The sequence below is a fragment of the Gnatocerus cornutus genome, chromosome 1 (assembly GCF_029298725.1).
Source record: "Gnatocerus cornutus isolate USDA-ARS CGAHR chromosome 1, icGnaCorn1.1, whole genome shotgun sequence".
Classification (NCBI taxonomy): domain Eukaryota; kingdom Metazoa; phylum Arthropoda; class Insecta; order Coleoptera; family Tenebrionidae; genus Gnatocerus; species Gnatocerus cornutus.
Genome location: NC_142233.1, coordinates 13,377,851 through 13,390,791, shown reverse-complemented (window position 1 = coordinate 13,390,791; position 12,941 = coordinate 13,377,851). Strand labels below are relative to the sequence as shown.

Here is a 12,941-nt window from a genome sequence, read left to right as displayed (position 1 = left end):
TAGAAAGAATAAACGAGAAAATTTAACTAGAACCGAGAATCTTAAAAAAATTAAAAAGAAAATTCTAACGTAGAAAAGCTAGAGAAAAAATCTAAAATTAATCAAAATTATTATAATTTGTGACTAATTGTAAAGAAAATCTAAGGCTCGATTGCAGAAACGCTAAGTAAATTAATTTAAATTAGAATGTACCTATTAATAATTTTTATTTCGGTAATTTTTTTTCCGGATTTTCCCATATCTTCAGAACTATGACAGAAAGATGCGGTTTTGCCATCGTTTTTCTCACACATTTGTTGCTAAAAATTTAGTCCTACAAGTTTCGGACTCAAAAACTTTTGCCCAAGTTAGAATGTAAATTTATTTCTGTAGATTTTTTCCGGAATTTCCAATACTCCATATCTTCGGAACACAAATGACAGAGAGAAAATTGCGGTTTTTGCCATCGTTTTTCACGCACTTTTGTTGCTAAAAATCTGGATTTAAATATTCCAAATTCAAAACTTTAACTGCTCAAATTCGAATGTACCTAATTTCATTTCGGGTTGGAAAATTTTCCGGAATTTTATTTTTTGTCATAATATAACATATGACTGATAGAACCACACATTTGCAAATTTGCTATCGTTTTATTCGCGTTTATTTGGCTAAGAATCCGGTTTTAAATATTCTAGATTCAAAATTCAGTTGCTCAAATTCGGAAATAATATTCGGAAATAATTTTATTTCGGTAAAAAAAAATCCGGAATTTTCAATGTTTCATATTTTCGATGTCGTTTTTTTGCGATTTTATTGCTAAGAATTCGGTCTTAGCTATCCTAAATTCAAAAATTTAAGTGTTCAAATTTAATTGTAATTTTGTTCGGTGGACTCTATAAAACAACATTAAAACTCAAAAGATAAGATAACATTATAACTCAATAAATCAAAAGAATAACAAACTTACAATCAAAAAAAAATTAGAAAAGAATAATAAAGCTGCAGTTCTATAAAATGTTTATAAATGTTTCTAGCATCAAGAGTGGCTCTGGAGTTCCTGTCAAGCATTATTTTGCCGCTTTGTTTTTATAGTGAATTTTACTATCTTGAAAATGATTTATTATGTCACTTACGTCAACGACGCGATGTTTCAGAATCAGTTTTGTGTTCAATTTTATGATTTTCAGATTTCAAACCACAACTAGAATATTTTTTTTAACTTAGCTTTATGATTGAGGTTGACTACAAATGTTAGTTGAAAAATATAAACCCACATTTTTAATAAGCGGCAATTTTTTTTGACATTTCTTAGCCACCATTGATGCTAGAGACATTTATAAACACCTTGTATAAAAACGTAAATTCAAGATTCCATTGCACATTTTTCCAAACTACATAATAAAGAGATTGGAAAAATAGTAGCGTTTACCGCATCCTGGTGAAAAATCAACAAAACCATCAAAGTTCTTGGAACTGTGACGGTTTTTTTTTTCTTTACAGTGGAGATCAAACTAAAGTACCAAAAACCGGTACTAAATTCTCAGAAACCACCGTTTATTTCTTAAGATAAGACTTATCAAACCTCAACGCAAACCTCTTCCGGACAATGGAAAAACAGAAGCGAGCCGCAGAAACCCTTCCGTGTAAAATCCCAAGTTGAATCATCTTAACCTTTTATATAAATTTCCGAATTAATTAACATTTTAGTTTGGCGTGGTTCGGAGTGCACAAAACATCGAATTAAAATGACACTTTTAACCTTTAGTGCTGGCATTCTCTTACTTCTTATTTCAGTGTCTTGTGATCCTCCTCTTTTCGGTAACATTACCTCTTGAATTTCAACAGAAGAAATACTTACTTGTGTTCTAGAAGACTCGCCATGTTCATCCGGCATCTGCACGAAAATCCACGACTGTCCAGAAGCCTTCACTCAAGTGCAAAAACTCGGCTACCACAACTTCCCACGCTGTGGTTTCTCTGGTTTTGTAGAAATTGTATGTTGTCCTCCGCAAAGACGTCACATTGATACGTTACCACGACGCTCTCAAATAGCCTGCGGGAAATACAAGAAAGACAACCCTTTGGTCTACCAAATTGCAGGAGGAGTGGATGCAGACGCTGAAGACTATCCGTTTATAGCCGCTCTGTCGGTGTTCGCGCCAACTGAAAATCAGTACAAGTTTGTATGTGGAGGAATCCTAATCTCGGAAAACTACGTTCTGACAGCGGCTCATTGCTTGTGGAATTTGGAAGGAGACGTGAAAATTGTGAGTTTAGGTGTGGGTAAAGTCCGAAGGAACTTCACTGTGGTCAATGAGACAACTGATTATAAAGTCGCCACAGCGATGATCCATCCGGAGTTCAACAGAAAAAAAAGATTCAACGATTTAGGTTTGATCAAACTGGAAAAAAAAGTGGAGTTTCAACCAGCGTGTCTTCACTCCAACACGTCTTACCCTGAAGAGCTCGTTATTTTGGGTTGGGGAGAAGTGGACAAACCCGGTTGGTATTAAGTACATCTTTATTGCATTTTTATTGTTATTTTTTTTGCAGAAACTGACATTTTGCAAAAAGGGTTTGTCTCATTTTTCCCTCCAGAGGAATGTAAGAAGAAATATAGAAACTCTAATGAGATAACAGAGAATCAGGTGTGTGCACGGGGCGAAAAGAGCGATATTTGTGGGGGTGACTCTGGAGGACCTCTTTTGACGCGGTTTGCTGATATGCCCATTGTTGTGGGAGTGGCGTCTTTTGGGCAATCAGGGTGCATGGGGGGATCTCCCTCGGTGTATACGAGTGTGTCCAAATATTTGAATTGGATAGAAAAAATCGTCTGGGGTGGGCAATAAAATGTTATTAAACATAAATAAATTATGATTTTTCCGCTTTATCTACTTAATTTTTTTCTCCAAAATCCTGACAATTTACTTTGTCTTGTGGGATTATACAAGGTGATTTTATGAACACATTTCGTTGTCGTTGATAGCAATTAAAAACAGTAGCCAAAATCTAACAAGAATATAAAAAAAATTTAGATGAAAATAAGGAAAATTTGAAACAAAAAAAATTGGACAAAATTTGTACTGGAAAATTGCCTTCTGATTCTAAATCCAAAGTCCCTTTTGCTCATCACGTCAGAACTTAGAAATATTTGTAAAATAAGTTTTTTTTGTGTACCTGGCGTTCACTTTTGTTTTTTTTAGTTTTGCTTAACAATTTGCAAAATTATAAAACTATTTTATTATAATATATAATATGTTATTAGAAATAAAACTAAATAAGCTTTCCAACAAAGAAGTTGCCGGAGGAGTCAGTTTTTGCCAAGATATTTGAGAAAAACTGATATAAAATGTTTGAAAAACAAACTGTTTTTAAAAAATGTTTTATACTTTTTTGCATAGAACTTTTAAATTAATATTTTAATTTTCCAATATAATATATTATTTTAAAGAGTGAGATCTCTGCTTTTTAACGCGGTGTTAAACACGTTATTGTCTCTTGTCGTTTTGAAGTTATATGATAAAGAGTTTAGAGCCTTTTTTAAACACTTTCTGTTAAATATCGAAATTTTTGTCAAAATTTCACATTGAATGCTTACAAAATTGTAATTTTTTGATCAATTTCGCGTTTCTGAATACACTTTGACTAGTCAGAATGGAAGTTCATAAATAGGCTAAATTTATTCAGCAACAGCTAAAAATTGTTGCTCGTTTTTTTTATATTTCCAATAAATTAGAAAACATTTTTGTATCAATCTACATAATTTTTTGTGCCTCTAATAAAATTTTTGTAAAATTGAAAGCTCACTACATTGCCCGGAAAAAAATTCAGGTAAAAAAGCAAAAAATAAATTTTTACCTCCGCGTATTTTTTATGAGATTGGCGCATATTTGTGTTTAACAATTACCCATTGAGTTTCTCAGTTTTTGGAACAATTTCTTTCAAACATTTCCACCCTCTAATTTTTTTTATCTATCAACAAACTAAGAGCTCTTTATCTTCAAAAAGTTTTCTTAAATGTATTATTCTGGCCTGTGTTAGCATTAAAGTCATTTTGAAACTGCTTAATATGTATGTGCCGGAATTTTACGATTTTGTAAGCAATGACATTAATTTTTCAATAAAATAGTCAAAAAATTTTAAAAAGATTTATTTTTTGAAAAACTTTAGAATGTTTGTTCTGTAATTTCTAAACGATAAGAGATAGCATTGCATTTGTCAGCGCGTCAAAAAGGCAAAATTGCAAACTTTTTAATGATGCATTACAATAAAAAATCGGTGTAATAATTCTGAAGTTATATGCAAAATTGCGTTTGGAAATCACAAAAACAGCGATTTTTTTCAGGAAGTAAAATCAGTTTTTCAAAAATATCATAGAAAGTACTTAACTTAGCGATGATTTTTATAAGTCGTTGGCAAGTTTATTAAATAATCTTTTTAAAACACTGTCGAGCAATTCCTTAACTTTTTAAGAAAATATAAGGAAAATAATTTTTGTACGGTAGAATCTAAAAAAATATTTTACAAAAATATATCTCTCAATCCGGACCTGATAGAGCAAAACGGATTTTTAGAATCTTCTCTTCTCTTTAGACATGACTTTCCATTTTTTTTCCAAAATGTGTTGACTAGTGTAATAATTTATGTAACAAGTGTGTAAAGTGAAAGTTTTTCGAACGAGCAGAAGTCAAACGCCGAGTGAAAAACGACACTTTACACACATCCAGGTGCTTTCTTTTGCAGAACTTGTACATGCACGTAAAATCGTAAAATTGCTTGTACACAATTTGTAGGAAAATTTTAAGACCATTTTTTAAAGAGATGTTGATTTTGAAGTGATTCTGATTAAAAACATGTCATCCTGTCTCATCGCCATGTTATTTGATGAACTACGACAGACACACTGAGGTAACTAACTCTTACATATGAAACTACTGAAGAAACTCAACTTTCACTTTCCTCCACTACAGCTCAGACAAGATATCGAATATCACACAGTTCCTCTCTAACAAATGAAAGTTGTGCATTAAAATTATTGTGGATTTGTGCAGATCAAAGTTATTAACAAAAAAATGAAGTTCAAGTGCTCTTTATTATAAAATTAGTGGTCAGTAAGTACTCAATTATTTATTACCATTTCAACTGCATTTGTCCCTGTGCTGTGGTGTGTTAATACAAATAATTTAGTTAAATTATTATGCAATTACTGGAAGTTTAATTGCAATTCCCGTTTTTGCATGTACATACAGTAGAAACCCGTTTATCGGAACTTGATGAAATGGGACCCTGACCGGATTATTCAAAACATACATTTTGCAATATTAAAGTGCCAACAAATAACAAATATGCAGAATTGTCAAGACATGTTAAAAAGTTTTCCAAAAGGGCAGAGAGACCAATATATCTTTTTTAAACTGACATAGTCAGAAAAAAAAATTGCACTGCCTAAAAAGTCAAACTGTCAGAAAAAAATTAAATGCAACCAGTGAAACGTTATTTATTTGTATCTTCATTAAAAAATGTAAATTTTGTTTCCACATTCTTCATCAAATCTAAATAACTAAAAAAAACTAAAAAATAGAGACAGGTAGACCATAATCTATAATTTAACTGAAATGCAATTATTGAATACCAAATTCATTAAACAGTTATCAAAATTTGCCATACCAAAATGTGTTAAATCTTTATTTTAATGTATTTAAGTTTCTAAATAATAAAAAATCTTGTAAAAAACACGAAATAAAAGTGTTTTTATCATACGACGTGTTGATCCATTTCATCTTCCATGGTCAATAGCCCGTATAGTAATAAAAATACTCACTTTTAGTTCTTGTTTAATAAATAAATGGCTAGCTTTTAAAGTACTTTAGAACTTGTCAAAAGAGAATTGTCAAATAATAAAGGCGTCAAAATTTTATAAAAAATAAAACGCAATTAAAAGTTCTAATTTTGATGGGGCATCTACTACTTTTGTAACGAAATTTTCTCATGGGTCCTTTAACTTGGGCAGTTTAATTATAAAATAATGAAATTTAAACGAGTTACTACTCTAGATCTATTTCTAAAATATTTTAAATTTCACAATTTTAAAGCACAAAAGATATTTAAAAAAAAAAGTTTATTCAGACCAAAAATTTCAGGACGTCATGAAATTTAGTAACTTAGTAATTGAGACAATTTTCCAAAACAACGAAATTTGAAGAAATTATTGCTTTAGCCCTGTTCTTTTGGTGTGCTAAATTTAAAAAAAAATGAGCAGGAATAGGACTTTTAAATAGTTTTTAATTTGTTCCCAAATTTCCATCGCGACAGTGAAGACAGTAAAATTTGTATGATTTAATTAATTTCACAATTTTTCGCAGTAACAATGCGCCAAATGAAGGGAATAAATGTGCAAACCGCTGATTTTGGAGGTTAACATAGAGGAATCATTTTTCTCCACTAATTTTGTGACAAATCTTGAACGGCAGTTTGACAAAAAAATTCTCAAATTTTTATTCGTAAAAATTTGAGAAAAAATGTGATCGTGTCAGCCTTAAAAAGATTTTTTTCTTGAAATTTTGATTTTTATTTAAACAAAATTTCTACATGAGTTCTTAAAGCTCCGTAACATGGGCAGTTTTAATTCAAAAACTATGAAATTTAGGAGTTACAGCCTTAAACCTGTTTCTTAAGTGCACTAAATTTCAAAATTTTAAAACATGAAATAAATTTTTTGTTGATTTTAATTTTCATTCAAATAAGAAAAATTCTTAAAAGTCCTCTAAAGTACCCTTACTTGGTAGTTTTAAGTCAAAAACAATAAAATTTGGAAGAGTTACTGTTCTAAATTTGTTTTTTGAGTGAGCTAAATTTCAAAATTTACTTATTATTATTTATTATATATTATTTAATCAATATTTAGAAATTTTGTTTTTCATTCAAACTAAAAACTTCCTCAAGAGTTTTATAAAAATCCGTAATTTGGAAAATTTTAATTTGAAACCAATCAAATTTGGAGAAATTACTGCTGTTGTGGGCGAAATATCAAAATTTTTAAGCACGAAAGAAGTTTTTTAACACTTTTAATTTTCATTCAAACTAAAAATTTCCTGATCGATGTAATAAAATTCCGTAATTTGGGCAGTTTTAATTCCCGAACAATGAAATTTGGACGAGTTGCATTTCAAAATTTTAGAGCACAAAAATAATTTTTTTAAAATTTTGATTTTTAATTCAAATCAATTTTTTTTAAGTCTGACGTAACTTGAACAATTTTAATTCTAAACCAATCAAATTTGAAGGAATTACTAATTTAGACCTGTCTGTTAAGTGGACAAAGTATTAAAATTTTGGAGCATGAAACAGGATTTTTTAAAATTTTGATTTATATTCTAACAAAATTGTTTTCTAAATGTCTTATAAAGTTTCGTAATTTATGCAGTATTAAGTCAAACACAATAAAATTTTAGAGAATTAGTGCTTAAGCCTCATTTGTTAGGTGTATTAAATTTAAAAATTCGGAAGCTCGAAAGAGAAAAATTGAAATTTTGATTTTCATCTAATCTAAAAACTTTTTCAAAATTTCTTAAAATTTAGTAATTTGGGCAGTTTTCATTAGTAATTTGATAAAATTATTGCAACTTGCTCTTAAAAATTGTATATTGAGTTAGATTTATAGTTCGCCAAACATGAATTGAATTTGTATTGACTTCTCATTCCAGCACAATAAAAGCCACCGAAATTCGTTTAATAATGAACCTTGTTCTAGTATAATTTTGGAACATAGAATAAAATTCTAATGCCGTAATATAGAAATTTACTTTTCGTAATTACGTTACAGATGAATAATGTATTAATGGTTGCTTTAAAGAACTATGGTAAAATAAAATTAAAGTAATCTCATTAAATTTATTGATTTGCAGAGCCTTACAAGCAACGATCTAATCACCCAAGTTTGACAAGACTCAGCATACTGTCATCCTATCTCAACTAGACCAAAAATGGTCCAAGCACTTGACGGTAAATCCTCAAATATTCTAATTCAAATTAAATTTTCACACTTTTTTTAGAACGCTTCGACGCCGAAGACTTCGTTCAACGTTTGCTCAATGAAGGCGAAAAATGCTCCTGTGATGAAACCTCAAAAGCGTTCAACGAAAATGTGAATTTGCCACAGTTTTATGATGAAACGTTGTACAAAAGGTGAGTTTGTTTCTTTAGTTCGTCAATAAATTGAGGTTTATAGAGGTCAGAAAGTTTTTTACGACAACATTTTTGCTATGTTGTATGGTAAATTTCTTGGTCTTCTTACAATTCTATCTGTGCCATCTATTCTTCGGATTCTTCAGTACACGAAAATGTCTGGGTGTCCTTTGACGGCTTATCGGAGGTACTTGTCTACAGTTTTTCATATGTGGATTTGGTACCACGATGATTTCGCTCCTGGATCAAAGTAAGTTCTCGTTTTACTTCACGTAAATTAGCGTTTTTCAGTTTGTTTGCTACGATAAGTACTGAACATTTTCTATAAAATTTTGCGACTTTGGCAGTTTTAATCTTTAGACGGTAAAATTTAAAGGTTTTACTATTTTTGACTTGTTTATCGATTGTGTCAAATTACAAAATTTTGGAAAAAGAATTCGAATTTTTTTAATTTCATATTTTCAATGTTTATATTTTATATAAAAATCTGTAACTTTAGCAGTTTTAGTCTACAATCAGTAAAATTTGGATTTTAAACTAGTTGCGATCTGTTTATCAAATGTGCCAAATGACAAAATTTTATAATTTTTCAAAATTTTTATTTTCGAACGAACAAAAAAATGTTTGCTGTATTCGATTAATTGTCGTAACTTTGGCAGCTTTAGTCTGAAGATAGTTAAACTTAAAAAGTGTACTTTTGATTTGTTTATCCACAAAATTTTAAAACAAGAAAGGGTTTTTTGATTTTTTTTTTATTTTTAGGCAAATAAAATTTTTCTACCGTTTTCTATCATATTCTGTAACTTTGGCACTTTTTATCTTCACAAAATGAAATTTGTAGGATTTACAAATCTTACCTTTTTAATTTAGTGTGCCAAATTGTAAAATTTTAGAACTAAAAACAAATTTTTTAGAAAACGTTTTTTACAATTAGACGAACCGAAAATGTTTTGCATTTTATATTAAAAGTTTGTAACTTTGACAGTTTTCGTCTGCAGAAATTGAAATTTGGAAAATTTACAAATCTTAACTTGTTTATAAACTTGCTTCAAATTACTCAATTTTAAATTAATTATTTAAATTTTTTAGCCTTTTCTATTAAATTCTGTAACTTCGGTAATTTTAATTTGCAATAAGCAAAATTTTGAAGGTTTTACTAATATGAACTTGTCTATTTATTGTGGCAAATTTTAAAATACATATTAAGACAAAAACCGAATTTTTTGAAAATTTCAATTTCAGATCAACTGAAAATTTTTATCGTTTATTAAATTCTAAAATTTTGACAATTTTAACTTTACTATAAAAAATGTTGAGGGTTTTACGGCTTTAAATTGGTTTATTAACTGTGTCAAATTAAAAATTAAAAAAAAAAAAATGAAAGTTTTTAGAAATTTTTATTTTTAAAACCAAAATTTGTATCTGTTTTTGATTAAATTTTGTTACTTTGGCAGTTTTAATCTTTATAAAGTCAATTTTGCAGATATGCAAATCTTGAATTATATGTATGTATGTACAGGGTGATTTTTAAAAAACGGCAGGCCGTTGTAGGATTTTTATTTATAAATCGATTTCAAAAATTTTAGAAACAAATTAAATGATTTTTAATTTACTATAAACTGACGATTTTAGAATCTTTTGAGCAATATTACTTTCTTATTTTAAATTGGCACCCATATTTTTTTTTCATAATTTGGAAGATATTAATATTCTTGATACAGAAATATGCAATATGTTCTACTTTTACAAAAAATATATTTTTTTAAATTATCAAAAATGAAAAAATTAGGCAATAATAGTTAATAAAATCTGGGTGCGTCCTGTCAAATAACACAATACCGTTATTGTAATGTCAAAAATCACCAAATAACAGAAAGGATTGGAAATCTTTTCTGAAATTATTGATAACAAAAGACAATATTAATTACAAATCAGAAAAAATATCTACCTAATTTATTTGAAATACTGTTGAAACGCCATCCCGTTTTTTTTTCATTGCACAATTGACACCATGCACCTAGATTTTATTAACTTTTATTGCCTATTTTTTTTTCAATTTTGATATTTTTTTTTTAATATTTTTTTGTAAAAGTAGAACATATTAAACATTTCTGAATCAAGAAAATTAATATCTTCCAAATTATGCAAAAAAAATATGGGTGCCAATTTAAAATAGAAAGTTGAATATCGCCCAAAAGATACTAAGACATTTAGAAAAATTCTAAAATCATCAGTTTATAGTAAATTAAAAACCATTGAATTAACACTTACTAAAACTTAAGCAGACTCTCTCGTTTGTTTGTTTAATTTTTGAAATCGGTTCATAAATAAAACTTCTACAACGCCTGCCGTTTTTTAAAAATCACCCTGTACATTGACTGTGCATAGTTACAAAATTTTAGATAATGAAGCAAAACTTTTGTTATAGGCAAACCAAAAATTTTTACCATTTTTTAATAAATTCTTTAACTTTGTCAGTTTTAATCTTTACAAAGTGAAATTTAGAGGTTTTATTACTTTAGGTGTGTTAATCAACTCTGCCAAAAATAAAAATAATTAAAACAGAATTTTTAGAATTTTTTTCAGGGGAATCAAAAATTCGTTTATTTTTTTAATGAAAAATTCCGTAACTTTGACAGTTTTAATCTTCGGATAATAAAATTTAGCGGTTTTACTAATCTTGAAGTTTTCATTACCTGTACCAAATTACAAAATTTTAGAATATGAAACAGGATTTTGAAATTTTTTTATTTTTTGAAAAACCAGAAATTTCGTTTTCTATTATACCTGTAAGTTTTGTAGTTTTAATTTACATACAGTAATATTTGGAGCCTTTACCATTTTTCACTTTTTCATTATCTGTGTCAAATTACAAAATTTTAAAATAAAAATACAATTTTTAGAATATTTTGTTTTAAAGAAACCAAAATGTCCTCTCATTTTTTTTAAATATTTTAACATTTACAGTTTTAATCCGCAAAGGGTAAAATTTGAAGGCTGTCCTAATTTTAACTTGTTCATCAATTGTGCCAAATTACAAAATTTTAGAACATGGAACAAAATTTTTTGAAAAAAAGTTTTAGGAATATTTATTTTAAGACAAACCAAAAAAATCTAACCTTTTATATTAATTACTGTCACTTTAGCAGTTTTCGTCCGAAAATAGTAAAATTTGCGGGTTTTACTAGTCCTGGCTTGTATATCAACGGTGCTAAATTACAAAATTTTAGGACCAGAATTTTCGAAGCTTCTTGATACTAAATCAAAATGAGCAAAAGAAAACTTGGTTTAAATTTTCTCCTCTATTTAATACGCCACCAACTTCAATTTTCCTTTCAGACTGTGGACGTCCCTCCTCGACGTAAAAACCAAACACAACTCCGCCAGTAAAAGACACAGCACCACCGGCCAAAGAATCACACAAAAAGACATGGCGCTCACCCAATTCGGCTTCATGGGCTTCGCCCTCGCCCAGAAAGAAAAAATCGGTTTATTCAACCTCGACCACGAAGACTGGAAGAGTTTCGTGCACCTATGGAGAGTCATCGGTTATCTCATGGGAATCGAAGACCAATTCAACATCTGTCGAGACTCCGTGGAAGAAACAACCCGAATTTGCCAACTCTTGGGAGAAAGAGTGTTCAAACCAGCGATGGAGCAAAAAGAGAAAGATTTTTTGACAATGGCCGGTCATCTGTCGAATGGAATGTGGGCGATGAATCCGACTTTAAACACGAGGATTTATTTGAATTTGGCCTATCGGCTTTTGGAGGGGTCAGAGAATAATAATCTGGAGGGTACAAAGTTGCTTCTTCGGCTGAGTTTTCTTCAAAATTTGACCTACCGGTTTTTGATCTTCACGGTTTGGACGCTGCAGTTTACCATCTTCAAGGTGTATCATAATTACACGCAATATCTTTCGATGTGGCTCATGAAGGTCTTCCCTTTCCTGGCGTACTATAAATATGGATACTCCAACTCCCACGTGTACGTTTTGGAGAAGAAAACTCGATGAAAACTCTTACTGTTTATTTCTAATTAATTAACTTAAAATACTGTATTCACAGTTGTCCAGCTTTAAATAAATAAATTATTTCTAAATAATTTAATAAATAGCCTGTTTAAGGTCCGCGCGGATCAAAAGAAATTGTTTTAAGTCAAGTTTTAATACTACAAAAGTAAGTAAGTAAGTAAGACCTTAATAAAAACTTATTATATTATGTATTTCAACCTTTTCTGTGCAAAAACAGCTTTAAAAGCAGTCTGAATAAATAAAAACTTGTCATTAAGCTTTAAGTTTAGGTGAGTTTTGCAGATTTCATAGATATTTTTGTCGATTTTTCTAGAATTCACCGCTGAATTTTGTTAAAAACTCAATATTTTATGGATTTTGAGCTCTTGTTTGCAAATACAGCCTCAAAAACCATCTGAATATAAAAAAAATGTCATTTAGCTTCAAATTTAGGTAATTTTTCGACAAGTTTTGCGAATTTCATACATATTTCTGCCTATTTTTCCAAAATTAACCGTAGCGTCGTGATAAATCTTTAGTATTTTATGCTTTTTGATATATTTCTTTAGTATACAGCCTTAAGTACCGTTTAACTATCGAAAAAAATTGTCATTTAGCTTCAAATTAAGGTAATTTTTTTACAAGATTTGCGGATTTTAGACACATTTCTGCTGATTTCTCCAGAATTAACCATTAGACCTTAATAAAAACTTATTATTTTATGTATTTCAACCTTTTCTGTGCAAAAACAGCTTTAAAAGCCGTC

The 12,941-nt window shown here is 29.3% G+C and overlaps 2 protein-coding genes across 3 annotated transcripts; both read left to right on the top strand.

Moving 5' to 3' along the window:
* Window positions 1-1,656: 1,656 nt before the first annotated feature.
* Window positions 1,657-2,828, top strand: LOC148180399 (clotting factor B-like). 2 transcript variants are annotated; one of them, XM_088041482.1, is made up of 3 exons: window positions 1,657-1,797; window positions 1,852-2,481; window positions 2,533-2,828. In XM_088041482.1, the coding sequence occupies exons 1-3, from the start codon at window positions 1,725-1,727 to the stop codon at window positions 2,826-2,828; spliced, it is 999 nt and encodes a 332-aa protein (XP_087897608.1). In that variant the 5' UTR covers window positions 1,657-1,724. The 2 variants fall into 2 exon arrangements, with proteins under 2 accessions (XP_087897608.1, XP_087897601.1); XM_088041475.1 differs by having other exon boundaries at window positions 1,849-2,481.
* Window positions 2,829-4,948: 2,120 nt separating this feature from the next.
* Window positions 4,949-12,283, top strand: LOC148180398 (uncharacterized). Its single transcript, XM_088039768.1, has 5 exons — window positions 4,949-5,090; window positions 7,884-7,980; window positions 8,031-8,163; window positions 8,207-8,413; window positions 11,503-12,283. The coding sequence occupies exons 2-5, from the start codon at window positions 7,962-7,964 to the stop codon at window positions 12,176-12,178; spliced, it is 1,035 nt and encodes a 344-aa protein (XP_087895894.1). The 5' UTR covers window positions 4,949-5,090; window positions 7,884-7,961; the 3' UTR covers window positions 12,179-12,283.
* Window positions 12,284-12,941: the final 658 nt, after the last annotated feature.

What these genes read in the sequence shown, in the direction of transcription:
- LOC148180399 (XM_088041475.1), top strand. Translation starts at nt 1,725, where the DNA reads ATGACACTTTTAACCTTTAGTGCTGGCATTCTCTTACTTCTTATTTCA. An exon ending in TTGTGATCCTCCTCTTTTCG is followed by an intron (nt 1,798 to 1,848) that starts GTAACATTACCT and finishes CTTGTGTTCTAG; the next exon opens with AAGACTCGCCATGTTCATCC. An exon ending in GGGAGAAGTGGACAAACCCG is followed by an intron (nt 2,482 to 2,532) that starts GTTGGTATTAAG and finishes TTTTTTTTGCAG; the next exon opens with AAACTGACATTTTGCAAAAA.
- LOC148180398 (XM_088039768.1), top strand. An exon ending in GATGAAACGTTGTACAAAAG is followed by an intron (nt 8,164 to 8,206) that starts GTGAGTTTGTTT and finishes TGAGGTTTATAG; the next exon opens with AGGTCAGAAAGTTTTTTACG. An exon ending in GATTTCGCTCCTGGATCAAA is followed by an intron (nt 8,414 to 11,502) that starts GTAAGTTCTCGT and finishes TTTTCCTTTCAG; the next exon opens with ACTGTGGACGTCCCTCCTCG.